The sequence below is a fragment of the Lactuca sativa genome, chromosome 7, assembly GCF_002870075.4.
Source record: "Lactuca sativa cultivar Salinas chromosome 7, Lsat_Salinas_v11, whole genome shotgun sequence".
NCBI lineage: Eukaryota > Viridiplantae > Streptophyta > Magnoliopsida > Asterales > Asteraceae > Lactuca > Lactuca sativa.
In genome coordinates, this window is record NC_056629.2 from 24,523,386 (window position 1) to 24,537,988 (window position 14,603).

General features: G+C 35.0%; 1 protein-coding gene across 1 annotated transcript; it reads right to left on the minus strand.

Moving 5' to 3' along the window:
• Positions 1-8,259: 8,259 nt before the first annotated feature.
• On the minus strand, positions 8,260-10,413 carry LOC111907567 (uncharacterized). The gene is made up of 3 exons (XM_023903369.3): positions 9,434-10,413; positions 8,749-8,877; positions 8,260-8,564 (listed from the first exon to the last, which is right to left on the minus strand). Exons 1-3 carry the CDS (start codon positions 9,782-9,784, stop codon positions 8,388-8,390), a joined length of 657 nt encoding a protein of 218 aa, XP_023759137.1. The 5' UTR covers positions 9,785-10,413; the 3' UTR covers positions 8,260-8,387.
• Positions 10,414-14,603: the final 4,190 nt, after the last annotated feature.

The following is a 14,603-nucleotide window of genomic DNA, read 5'->3' on the forward strand; positions in this document are numbered from 1 at the left end:
GCTTCCTATGACCCACTCGATGGCATCTACAACACATCTATTCATTGTAATTTTTGTTGTTGGATCTATCGGTTCCATCAAACTTGTGTTTCTTGTTTTTTCCTTTGTTATTGGAGTTTGTTTTCTTATCTCAACCATATAAATAGAGGGTTGTCCAGATTCAACATTTCCCTTATTTTTGCATTCTCTTGCACCTGAAGAGATTCTTCTATGCGTAAGTGACTACCCAATTGAACCAAAGACAATTCCTCATTTTGATGTTTCAAAGTATGTTTGAAATCCTTCCACGAAGAGGGAAGTTTATCAATCACACTCGAAACAGCAATGGATTCATCCATATTCATCTTATGTAAAGTGAATTGCCCTAAGATACAAAGAAGTTCATTGTATTGTTCCATTATGGGCCTTCAATCAACCATCATATAGTTGTTAAAATCACTCATAAAAACTTCTTACTTGAAGCATCTTCAACGGTGTATTTTGATTCAAAGGAATTCCATAATGCCTTCGTACTTACAACATTTTGGTAGATATCGAACTAGGAATCAGGCATACCGTTTAGAATGGGTCATCTACATATATAATCATCGTTCTCCCACTTACCGCGCTTCCAAGTTTGTTCCAGCATCTCATTTTCCACTTCTCCGGCATTAGAGTACTCAACATGTACACCATTTTCAATGTTGTCAACAGAAAATGCATCTTTTTCTGCTAGTGTCTAAAATCATTCCCTTCAAACTTGTCCAGTTTGTTGAATTTCAAAGTTATGTCTTTCACAAAATCCGTCATGATCCCCAACATAAATTATTGATTCGATTGTTAGAAAAATAGGGTAGAAAACGAAATATGATCACCAGACTCTTCAAGGATTGTGTTATTCACTTTTTCGAATCAATATTTATCCTCTATGTCTGGGTTACGAGAAATTTAATATGGGATAATCCTTAAAGGAACAATCAAGATTCTAAACATAGAAAGCTTGATCAAAACGAGAGACGATATGGGGTGTGTGTGTGTGTGTGTATTTCGTATGTTTCAAAAAACGAGAGATAAAGAGTTCTGATATCTTTCAGAATTCAAAGCAAGTGCCTTTGCCCTTTTGTAACATGCCAAAATTCAAGACCAAAAATTTCTTTTTAATAAAACATTAATTTAAACAAAGACATCATTCCAAAACATAATCTGAGTATAAGTTTTCAAAACACATGTTTATTATCAGAGTAAACGTTCCCAGGCTGACTAATCTATGGTGTGTGCCATGCGATCACCCCGAGCTCCTCCCTTCGCTACCGGAAGTACCTGAAAACAAAAACTGAAAACCGTAAGCACGAAGCTTAGTGAGTTCCCCACCTTACCACATACCATGCAAAACCATATACTTCACATACTGGGCCACGCCCGCTATCCTGGGCCTCGCCCTCTACTTCGGGCCTCGCCCGCTACAACGGCCCCGCCGCTCCAGCCCTGCCTGGCTTCGAGCCCCGCTCGGATACAGATCTGTTTCACTTAGCATCGCCCACTAACATATAATAGCACATAAACATATCACATAACATTACATAAACTAAACATATACTAACAACTCTTGCTCTAAGGCCTCGCCTATCTTTGGGCCCCGCCCCTGTCCTGCTACTGATGAGTCATGGAACCTTGTCCATACTCCTACTGATAGTGAGATACGGGCCCAGCCCACCCTCACTCCTTTCCTAACTTGGGCCTCGCCCCTGCTCTGCTGCTACTGAGATGTGGAACACCATCCACACTCTACTATTGGTGAGATACGGGACCTCGCCCACACTCACCTCCCTACCAGGCACATACAAGTATCACACAGACAACAAGTATAAACTATCGCACAAACTGCTCCTTGGGCACCCGCCCTCTATCATTGGACCTCGTCCAAATATCTTACTAGCATACTGTGCCTAGGGCTAACCCCCGGGTCTTCTACTCATAACTACATGGGCCGGCATTGTGGCCGTAGACCCATTCATACAAAGGGAAACTCACCTGATACTGCTGAACTGCTGCTGCTAACCCCTTTGACCGCTACCTGACCACTGACTTCGAACTGCTGCTCCGCTAGCTCCTCGAGCTACCAATATCAACATAACACTTAGTCTAACTGACCTTCAAAGGTCAACCAAGTCAACTCTGGTCAAAGTCAACGTCCTGGTCAAAGTCAACCTTCCAGGTCAACCCTACTCGTCGAGTCACCCTACTGACTCGCCGAGTTCATAAGTCCAGAGTCCTTCCACTCACGACTCTACTCGCTGAGTCAGCCCCTGACTCGCCGAGTCTACCGATTCCCGATTCCTGTCCTGTCCAACTCACTGAGTCCTGGCTCGACTCGCTGACTCGAGACTTAACTCGAAGGGTTTGGGACCACGCGACCTGACTCGCCGAGTCTAAGAACAGACTCACCGAGCACACGGCAATCTTCATCCAACTCGCCGAGTTGTTCATCCAACTCGCCGAGTTCATGCCTATCTTCATCCGACTCGACGAGCTGTTCATCCCACTCGTCGAGTTCCTCCTCATCTTCAAGCTACTCGCCGAGTCCACTCGAAGGACTCGCCGAGTCCAATAAGATCCACTTACATGCAGAGGACTTCCGAGTCATGCATGAACTCCAAACTGTAGATCTACCCTTCCCAAGCCTATTCCCCACGTAAAGTTGCAAACTTTACGTGTAGAGGGAGATCTAGGCAAAATGCACCAATAATTAGGGTTTAAGACCAAGAGGCTCTAAAATCCACCCAATGGCTGATACTTTACGGGATTCTAAACCAACACAAGCATGGATCTGAGGTAGCAACCTCAGATCTGGACCTCAAGCTTGAAATTGATCTTAGGCATGGCTTAAAAGCCCCAAAACTCATAACCAAAGAAGATCTAAAGGAGGGAAACGAATTGATACCTTCCAATGCTCTGAAATGCTCCCCAAACTTCAGATCCAAAGCCACTCCTTGATGCTTCAAAGATTCCCACTTCTTCTTCTTATTCTAAATCACTCAAAATGGCCAAAAGAATAAATCATCACAATAGAGGCTTAGGGTGCGGCGTTCTGGGTGTGAGAGGCAGTAAAGGAGCCCTAGGAAGAAGATTGAGACGTTTAAATAGGCTCCAAGCCCCGGATTTAGGGTTTTCCTCGCACAGACCAGACTCGCCAAGTCCACTTGGCCGACTCGCCGAGTTGGTCACTTACTCTTCGACCCGGATCCCGCTCCGACTCGCCGAGTCCTTCCTTGGACTCGCCGAGTCCCTCTTAAATTTAGGGTTTCCTTTACTTTCTTGGCTTTCAAAATCTTGGGTGTTACAACTAAAGTGGGTTAGATCTGATCCCACATCGGCTTGGAAGGAGAACAAAACATTTCCTTATAAAGGGGTGTGGATACCTTCCTTGTCACAACGCGTTTTAAAGCCGTGAGGGCAGCAGATCTCATAAGAACTCTGCAGTTAAGTGTGCTCGGGCGGGAGTAGTACCAGGATGGGTGACCCCCTGGGAAGTCCTCGTGCCGAGTGGCCCAAAGCGGACAATATTGTGATACGTGCTAGAGGGGGGTGTTACACCTTTGGAGTGGCCCAAAGCGGACAATATTGTGATACGTGCTAGAGGGGGGTGTTACACCTTTGGATACGGCAGTTAAGGTTTGGATAAACACACAAATTTACATTAAAACCCTCGAAAATTCAGCAATTTCTATTAAGGCCCTTCTAGTAAATTTGCATATTTTTTCTAACCTGTTGAGGGTTGGATAAACACCCGCCAAGGGGTGCAACCCCTTGACCTCCGCTCTGGTCGCACCAGGATCGATCTAAATTAATATAAGTGTGCACTCCGCATCTTCAATCTTGTATAAGAGATAATCTTATTTGAAACATATATAAGTCTCATTACATAAAATGAACCGGTGATACCAAAATCATCAACAATATATACCATCACTCCTGCTCTGAACTCATAAAATTTAGTCAATAAAAAAATACATTTAAAACACACTTATTTATACCTTATGAACAAGTAATACATAAAATCATAGAATCTAGTGAACACAATTTGTAAGATATTATCAATACAACATTTATAGACTTTTGTAGTTAAATATTGTCTTCCTAAATCTCAAATATTCTCAAAGCGTCCTCTTTAAATTCCTAAATTTCAAATATACTCAAACGTCATCTTTAAATTCATATGTTCTTCTTTAAATATAAATAAAAAGATCAAAAATACATAAAGAGCCCCAAAATATTTATAAGATATCTTGTATATGTATAATAAATAAATAACTTTATACATATTTGTCAGTTTCTAACTATCTAATTTATCTCGTCATCATAAATATCCTTTTCTTATTAATATTTTTTTAATATAGTGCACACGTATTAACTTAATTTAAATTGAAATTGATAATGATAAATATACAACTACATCCATTGGTTAACAAAAATATGAAATTGTCTCAAATATAATTTATAAAAAAAAAAAAGAATCAATTATATAAAAATTTATAATATATGCTCAAGTTAGTTTTCTAGATTAGATTTATAAAGTCGGGAATACCCACCAATAACCACTAATGTGGTGGAAGTCATTTCATCACCATATCCAACAATATTACACTGCATATATACCACCAAACACTACTCCACATTATTCTTTTTAAATAATAAATCCAATAAAAAAATATAGATAGTTTTTTAAATTGATTGTTCATTCATTAAAAAAACATTAATATGAAAAAAACGATAATTTTAAAAAATACAAAAAAAAAACATTAATAGGAATATCTTGCTTGGGCGGATTCTTTCATTATAAGAAATTTTTTCAAATATTCTCCCTTATAGTTATGGTCTTGTGGACTTTCATTTCAGTATCTCCAAATCGTTTTTCATTTAAAATGATGTTTGCGTGTCTATCATTTTTTGTTCCACTTGACTCATCATTGTTGCCTTGCTCTCTTGTACTTGTACAAATCGCTCAAAATTTTCTCCAAAATGATCGATAACACTAGAAAATGAATGTTTTGAACCCGAATCAGAAGTTGCTTTCTTTGCTTTATTTCTTCGCTCATCATTGATTGTCGGTTGTTATTGTTTCTAATGCAGATTTCAAGGTTTCAAGTGTGGGATATTCTCTTCCTCCGGTCACTGGATTCTTGATGATAATAATGTTGAAGCAATAAGGGGGGAATATACCTATAAAGTGTAAGTTTTGAAATTTTTTGATTCAATAATAATGCTTCTTTTGACATTTTGGTGCTATTAAATGTTCAGTTTTATGTAAACTATTGGGTCAAACGAAAGAGATAGATATGTAAAAGATGTTGATTATGAGTAATGAAAGAGAGTGATATGTAAAAGATTTTGGTGTTATTAAATGTCCAGTTTTATATACACATACACTGTTTAGCTAGGGACTGTGACATGATGTAAATGGTACTTAATTGGGGTTTCTAGATGTTGCTCTTATCTTTCACCATTCATATGTTTTATACCAGATTACAACTATATACCCAACACCAGTCAACCAACCCAACAATCAACCCACAAGATGCAGGGTAAAGTGGTTCACACGTTCAAACTCCAAACCAAAAACTCCAAAAGAATTAGGCAGTAGTATCAGGCAGATAAATGCTTGAATAATGGATATGCATCATTCATAAGGCAACTAAAACCAAACCATTAAGGGTAGAATGGCAAAACAAGCAAAATTCTCCCACCAGCCAATCTTGAATCAGAAAGTACCATATCAAGTATAAACATAAGAAATATGGATGAAACCTTTAGATGAATGCACCAAATGTTGCCACCGGAAAAAGCCATGCAATGGTAAAATGGTCATGGTATTGGAAAAAGCTTCAACCAAAACAACTCCACATTAGGAACAATCAAATACGAGTAATCTGGTCCAAGATTCCAAAATCAAGTATATAAGCCATTATTTGCATTTACTATATTTATGAATATTGTATAACTATAGCCAATTCCCCACATTTACTCATTTTTTGCATTTACTCTTTTGTTATGTTCTTTGATCTTGCAGCTGAAGTGGTAACATGTTGCATATGGGCTTGATCTTATATCAAAGAACTGACTACATAGGAAACAAAAAAGACATACAACCATAATCATAAGTATATTTTTGTTATGATCCCTATTAATTTTTATTTTACATTTAAAAGTATTGATTTCAAAGATAAAGCTAAAAGTTCTTAATGTATGATCTTATTGTATGGATATTTTATTATATTGTTCATATATTATTTTGTGCGTTAGTTGACCAATGAAAATTCAAGATATATGATTGTTTTTTATAACTTTCTAAAATACACTTATTTGATATTGGTATATTCTTATTTTTAGTTAATTTTGTTAAGAACCTTCTATTCGTTACAATTAAAAAATATAATTTTTAAAGATCACAAAGTTTGTTAAAAGTTATTCACCATTTGTAAAGTTTTTTAAATATGTATATTCTAATTTGAGGATTTTATTTGTTTTATTTGTTAATATCATAAAATGATGAACGTTACACTAAATGGAAAACTTTGAGTTTCAATTACTTATTACAAAAATATGATGCCAAAGATGTATAAACATCGTCATAAAACCCCAAAATATTGATTCATGAACTTGGATGGAGAAATAAATAAATAAAAAAAAAAAAAAAAAAAAAAAAAACTTAAAGAATGGATAATAAAAATAATCTTATGTTTAAAAATACTAAAACTAGTTTTTTTAATCGGCAAATCTAATCTACTTTTAAGCTAATACATAATTCCACATATGCACACGACGAGACTTGAACATATTGTAGTCAAAACAAATTATTGAAATACATAAGCTATAAACCTATCAATAAAAAAAATCATCTTTAAAATATTCTATATAGGCTAATAGAACTCAAGTGTTTTTTGTCGAGTGCTCTTTATCCAAGATAATGAGATGAGAAATTAAATATCCTCCTATATTTTATTCCTATTAGGTGTGAGACTCGTGTATTACACATGTTGATTTAAAAAAAGATTAAACATTAAAGTGTAAACATAAAATATATTTTAATATACAACTTTAAAATAAGAAATGAAAAAACGTATTTATTGCAATTAAATACTCCCTCCGTCCCAATATTATTGTCCACAGACACAGATTAAGAAAAGCATTAATTACCACTAACTTTATTTAATAAAATGACAATTTTGTCCTTGCTTTGCATTTAATGTTCCATTAAATGCTTACTTGGTTAAGTAATAATAAGGGGGTATTTTAGTAAAAATGTTATTTGTTTTTAGAAGTGGACTATAATTTTGGGACAAACCAAAAAGGAAAGATGGACTATAATTTTGGGACGGTGGGAGTATCATATATATCATATTTAATATCTTACATATATAAGTATACAACTTTAATTTTAAAATTTTGAAACAAACCAAAAATTGACAAGTGAATAATCTTTATTTAAAAAATACCACAAAATAACAAGTGTCAAAACTAATGAGAGATTGACATGTGGCAAAAAAAACCTTCATTTATTAAGGATGATTTATCTTCCTATCATATCAAATATTGACATGTGTCATATTTAATGACACATTTAATGAAACTGATAATATTTTTGACCACTTGTCACCATTTAATGTGGGTAAGATGATAGTAGGAATAAAATGTAGGGGGATTTTTAATTTATCTAATGAGAATTATCTCTGATGAGTTGACTAACACTTGATGTTTATGTTCTTGCTATAGGTTACCCCTAATGATAAATGAATATTTGGTGAGGGCTCATGGTACTGTCCAGGGATCCCTACCGAAGATTGCTTGAGAAGCAATTCAGTCTGACGTAATGACTGGTGTTGGAAGAATATACACATACGGGTATCAATGACATTGATAAAGGTGTATACACAAATATGATGTCTAAAAAGTGTTGCACGATTAATAATATACAATCATTCTTATGTTCATGTACATTTGTAAAGAATCATAACTTTTCATTTATAATTCTTATTGATTTCATTTATGCTAGCAAAAGAACTAACACTTCTAGAAACTAATTTAAGAAAAACTATTCACACTCGTTGCTTGGCGGGGGTAAACGGCTAGTGTGTGTGTGTGTGTGTATATATATATATATATATATATATATATATATATATATATATATATATATATATATATATATATATATATATATATATATATATATATATCAACATCATTATTGAAAACTTGGAAACTACACTAGTGATAAAAAAAAAAAAAAAAACCATGGATAATATAAAAGTCAGAGCAAATGAAGAAGTTAAACCAAATAAACAACACAATTTACCAATGGAAATGATTTAGAAAAAAAAAAATGAAATAATAATTTACTTTATTGTGAATCATAACTCATCTTTGGTGATAGTATCGTTGGAGGAAGTAGCAATCTTTTTCTTGTCTTCTTCTTCATGAAGTTTTTTTAGAAGATTGTCAAACGGAGGATCCCCAGGTCTTCGAAAAAATTGATCCCCCATCTTAATCTCGTATGCTTCAGGTTGATCCAGTAAAAAATCTTTAAACTGAAAACATTGAAAAATGAGTATATTCAGAAATAACCTTATTTGTATTCTTGAATTATTATTATTATTACCTACTAATTTCAATATTATTTTTCTCGTATTTCATTGAATTGAAAGGAAAAAAGTGCAAGCAATTAGTTAGCGGTGAATATGAGAGTAGAAGGGAAAGGGAAATGGAAGTAACCTCTAAAGTATTTTGGGCATTTTGTAATGTGAACATTATAGTGGAAAGATCAAAACCCATGAAAATGACTCCAATTGCTCCGGTTCTTGCAAGTTGGGTCCATTTCACTGCAATATCAGATACCATATCCTGTAAAAATTATCAAGAAGTTATTAAAAATGCTTAATACTAGTTTTGAAGGATAAATAATATAACTGGAGTTTGTTCTTTGCTTTCCCTCCATGAACAACAAAAATCCATTTGTAACTTGATCATCTTTTTAATAAAGCACAAATCATGCTTACATCGAATCTTGGAACCCATAACTATTGGATTCAGATTGACTCTCAGTTACATAACTTCCTCTTTTCTACTGTCAAATGGATCGTATTTTTGAGATGGAATGGATATATCGTCATCAATAACGCTACAACCTAAAATATAGATCCAAAACTGAAAGCATGCAGGATATAAAGGCAAAATACCAAAATTAAGAATCATTTTGTTTTTGTTCACCATTTTTTCATTCAATAAATACTTCAAAATGAAACGATACAATCGAATTCATCACTAAAATTTAATTTAATCAGAATCGATGAGTCTAGGTTTTTTGCAATCATCGAAAGACAAAACCAGAAAGGAAAAAAACTGATGAAAAATGCGGTTGGAAAATTTTCAAATAGAATCTAAAGAAGAATCGAGTTACCGGAGTACGATGATCGGTTAACCGTAGCTTAACGAAGCCATACGCTTGTCCAACTTGTCGTTTCAGAACCTCATTTTGCATCTGACTAAAATCCATATCGGAAAAATTCTCCGGCGGTGGATCAAACTCTTCCACCGTCATTTTCTTCTTTTGTCCCCATTCTATCCACGCCTCATCCTCCTCATTGTCCTCGACGTCATCGAGGTCGTCGGAAATGTGAACTCGCTTCTTCGTCCCACCGACGCCGACGCCGTTGTTACCGACGACAATCAGAAGTATAAGGAAAAAAGGTAGATGGAAATTGGCTAGAGAAAACAAAATTGTTGTCGCCGATCTGCTATGAAACGCCATTGATCATACTCTGTGTGTAATACGTATTTGTTAATAGGTTTTCATAACTATGGTGGTGAGATTACATAAATATCTCTTTTTGGTAAATAGTGATTCGAAAAAACATGATATTAAAATCAATCAAGATAATCGGGTAATGTTTTATACAATGTAAAAAATCAGTATTAGTATTAATGTACTAGTATTATATAACACTTTATAATTATTTCTCAAAGTTGAAATGTTATCATGATTTCATGAGATGTAAACAAGAGATTATTATCGATGATTCTTTAATCTTTACTAAACGAATACTCATGTTGGGCAGAATTAATATTATATAGAGAATCACAAACTGCATACAGAAACATAAACATCAATGGTTTAAGTTCATCAAACACATCCTCTAAACATAAGAACAATTGATTCTACATATCGATTAAAAATGGCAGTGACGGTGGTCGATGGTGGAGAAAGCGCAACAGCAGAGCAATACGATGGTGCAGAGGCATGTGGCAAAGAAGACGCAAAAGCGACAAATGGGGATGATGGCGCAGAAAGAGGAAGGAGTGATGTTGAGTAGTTGTGATTTAAAAGTTTTGTTACACGATTTCTACGATTTTTGGCACTTGATTTTGGGAATCAGATTTGGACCAAATCCATTTTGCTAATTTTTTCAGATTAAAATATTTTACAATTAGTAGCAAATTTTGTCGGAATTACATATTTCTACTCTCTTGTAGTGGAATTTTAATTGTCTTTTTGGTGTTATTTTTTAGGCAAAATTGCAAAAATGGACTCTATGGGGTATGTATTTTTTCTGAAGTTTAGTCCAAACCTCAACTTTTTTGGTTTTGTAGTCCGTTTGAGCTAGTTTCGTTGCGTTTTTTGTCCCTCAGAAAACTGAAAAGACTATTACACCCTTAGTATATCTATTTTTCGTTTTTCTTTTCTTTTCTTAAATATTTTATAATTATTAAATATACAAAGGGTTCCTCTCTCTCTCTCTCTCTCTCTCTCTCTCTCTCTCTCTCTCTCTCCCTCTCTCTCTCTCAATTTAAGTTTTTGTAAAAGAAATTTTAAACATAATCATTATTCTAAATGAATGAAATTCTTTTGATATAATTCTTAACAAAATTATCAAAGTTAGTTAAAATTTGACGTGTAGACTTTGGTCTTTCGACCCTTGTCTACCGTTTTCATTTCCATTTCCAATCCCACTTCCACTAGCATCGTCAGTTAGCTTCATACGACAATCACACTTCCTATGACCCACTCGATGACATCTCCAACACACCAATTCATTGTACTTCTTGTTGTTGGATCTTTCGGTTCCATAAAACTTGTGTTTCTTGCCTTTTCCCTTTGTTATTAGAGTTTGTTTTCTTATCTTCAACCATATGAACAGAGGGTTGTCCAGATTCAACATTTCCCTTATTTTTGGCATTCTCTTGCACCCGAAGAGATTCTTTTATGCCCAAGTAACTACCCAATTGAACCAAAGACAATTCCTCCTTTTGATGTTTCAAAGTATGTTTGAAATCCTTCCACAAAGAAGGAAGTTTATCAATCACACTCGAAACAACAATGGCTTCATCCATATTCATCTTATGTAAAGTGAATTGCCCTAAGATACAAATAAGTTCATTGTATTGTTCCATTAGGGGCCTTGAATCAACCATCATATAGTTATTAAAATCATTCATTAAAAACTTCTTGCTTGAAGCATCTTCAGCGGTGTATTTTGATTCAAGGGAATTCCATAATGCCTTCGTACTTACAGCATTTTGGTAGATATTAAACTAGGAATCAGACATACCGTTTAGAATGGGTCATCTACATATATAATCATCGTTCTCCCACTTACCCCGCTTCCGAGTTTGTTCCAACGTCTCATTTTCCACTTCTTCGGCATCGGACTACTCAACATGTACACCATTTTCAATGTTGTCAACGGAAAATGCATCTTTTTCTACCAGCGTCTAAAATCATTCCCTTTAAACTTGTCAGTTTGTTGAATTTAAAAGTTATGTCTTTCACAAAATCCGTCATGATCCCCAGCATAAATTATTGATTCGATTGTTAGAAAAATATGGTAGAAAACGAAATATGATCACCAAACTCTTCAAGGATTGTGTTATTCACTTTTCGAATCAATATTTATCCCCTATGCCTGGGTTATGAGAAATTTAATATGGGATAATCCTTAAAGGAACAATCAATTAAGATTCTAGGCAAAGGAAACTTAATCGTAACGAGAGAGAATATGGTGTGTTTATATTTCGTATGTTTCAAAAAATGAGATATAAAGAGTTCTGATATCTTTCAGAATTCAAAGCAAATGGCTTTGGATAAGGCAGTTAAGGGTTGGATAAACACACAAAATTAAATTGAAACCCTTGAAAATTCAACAATTTCTATTAAGGTCCTTCCAGTAAATTTGCATTGTTTTTCTAACTCGTTGAGGGTTGGATAAACACCCTCCAAGGGGCCTTGCCTTTGGAACCCCGCAAGGAGGTGCAACCCCCTTGACCTCCGCTCTTTTAGTCGCACCAAGATCCATCTAAATTAATACAAGTATGCACTCCGCACCTCCAACCTTGTATTAACACTATGGTATAATCTCATTTGAAACATGTATAAGTCCCATTACATAAAATGAACCAGTGACACTAAAATCACCAACAATATATACCACCACTCCTCTGAACCCATAAAATTTAGTCAATAAAAAATACATTTAGAACACACTTATTCATACCTTACAAAAAAGTAATACATAAAATCATAGAATCTAGAGAATACAATTTGTAAGATATTATCAATACAACATTTTTTGACTTTTGTAGTTAAATATTGTCTTCCTAAATCTCAAATATACTCAAACGCCATCTTTAAATTCAGTTTATGTTCTTCTTCAAATATAAACAAAAAGATCAAAAAAACATAAAGAACCCCAACATATTTATAAGATGTCTTTTATATATATAATAAATAAATAACTTGATACATATTTGTCATTTTTTATAGTTTTTAACTATCGAATTTATCTCTTCTTCATCTTTTGTCCAATTCACCCATTCGCTTTGATTGGTTTGAAAGTTGACCACATGTTTTTTCCTTTCTTTTTTTGGGTGGGGTGGTGGTGAAGGTTGTGTTTCGACTACAAAATTCGGTGAATTTGGTGGTAAAAAAATTGGTTGTGAAGTTTAGGGTGGTGAAGGTTAGGTTAGGTTGTGGTTGTGGTTGCGATTGTGTTTGGAAAGGTTGTTAGTATACAAAAGCAGATTGAAATTGTTGTGGATAGGGTTGTTGATAGGGTGGGAAAGCTTGATATAATTGTTAAAAAAGCTGAGTTTCTAGAAAAGAGGAACCACCTTGGAGCAAATTCATAAAACCACCTTGAGGTGATTTAGTGTTCGGGTATTTGGCTTGCTCCTAAGCCCACAACATAAGTCTGGCTTGCCCTTGGGGCCCACAGCTTATGTGTTGCTTGCTCCCGAGTTTGTTGGCTACCGTACAAAGTAGTAACACCTCAACCTAACCACACTATATCGACATATACATAACACATAACATATATCCAGCAGGCAGATAAACATATAACCAGTCATCAGATAAACAGGAAGATCTACATACCACTACCGCATACTACATCCTATACACCAGGATACTAATCTACAAATCCTTATAACATATCAACATCCTCTAAACCAAGATACACAATCTAGTGGGTCGGCATTGGTACCTTCAACCCACAAGTACAGTGAGGAAAATTCACCTTTCAGTCTGAACAAATAGCTTAATAAATCTCTGCTCTGCATACCATCTCTACTTGTCACCTATTATTGAAATCATGGCCCAACTTAACTTAATATCAAAATACCCAAAACATCCTTTGGTCAAAATTGGTCAAATCCTGGTCAAAGTCCAAAAAGTGAAAAGTCAAACTTGCTCAACTATGCTGAGTCCGCCCAACGTCCTTGGCTTGTACGTTAAGTGTACACAGCTTGACAAAAATAAACGGGGTGGTTGACCAAGAACGCCCCGCGTTCCTAGGGAACACCCAATGTTCGAGAGGGCTTCATTCATTTCTTATTAAGAGCTTAATCCTTAATCTCTTTTGTCTATAATCCAGATCCAACCCTAGAAAAACGTCCTTAACCATAAAGTTTCCAACTTTATGGTCTTGCATGGCCATAAAGTGCCCAAACACAAAAACTCTAACAACTTAACCCATTAAGACCTTATAACTCATGCATGGATGAAAACTAACGACCAAGATTACATTATTATGGTTCCTAATAACTTCATAATGGGTAAAGTTTCCAACTTTATCCATTGGAATGGTCCAAACCACCAAGATCTAGTATTTAAGTCTCAAAGGGACCAAAAGTGCATCTTTTCCAACTTAATCCATTAAGTCCAAGTCTACAACCATTAGATCTAAATTAATATGACGTTTAGATGGATAAAGTTTCCAACTTTATCCATAAAAAGGTCACAAACTTTCAAGATCTAATCTTTATGCACTAAAATGACCAAAAGCCATAGCACCCAAAACTAGCTAGATCTAACATATGCATCATCAAGATTCAATCTTTATACCTCTAGAAGAAGGATCAAGGTGAACAAAGTCTAGATCTAGAAGCTATAAGCAATCCAACTCTTCTCCAATGAGTTCTTCTTCTTCCAAATGCACCAAAAACCCACCAAAGTCACTCAAAAGCTCAATAATCTTCCATATGAGGCTAGGGTTTCAAGAAAACAACTTAAGAGGGTGGAGGCTGAAGATAAGGAGGTTTGGAAATGAGTTAAGGCCTTTAAATAGGGTCCAAGA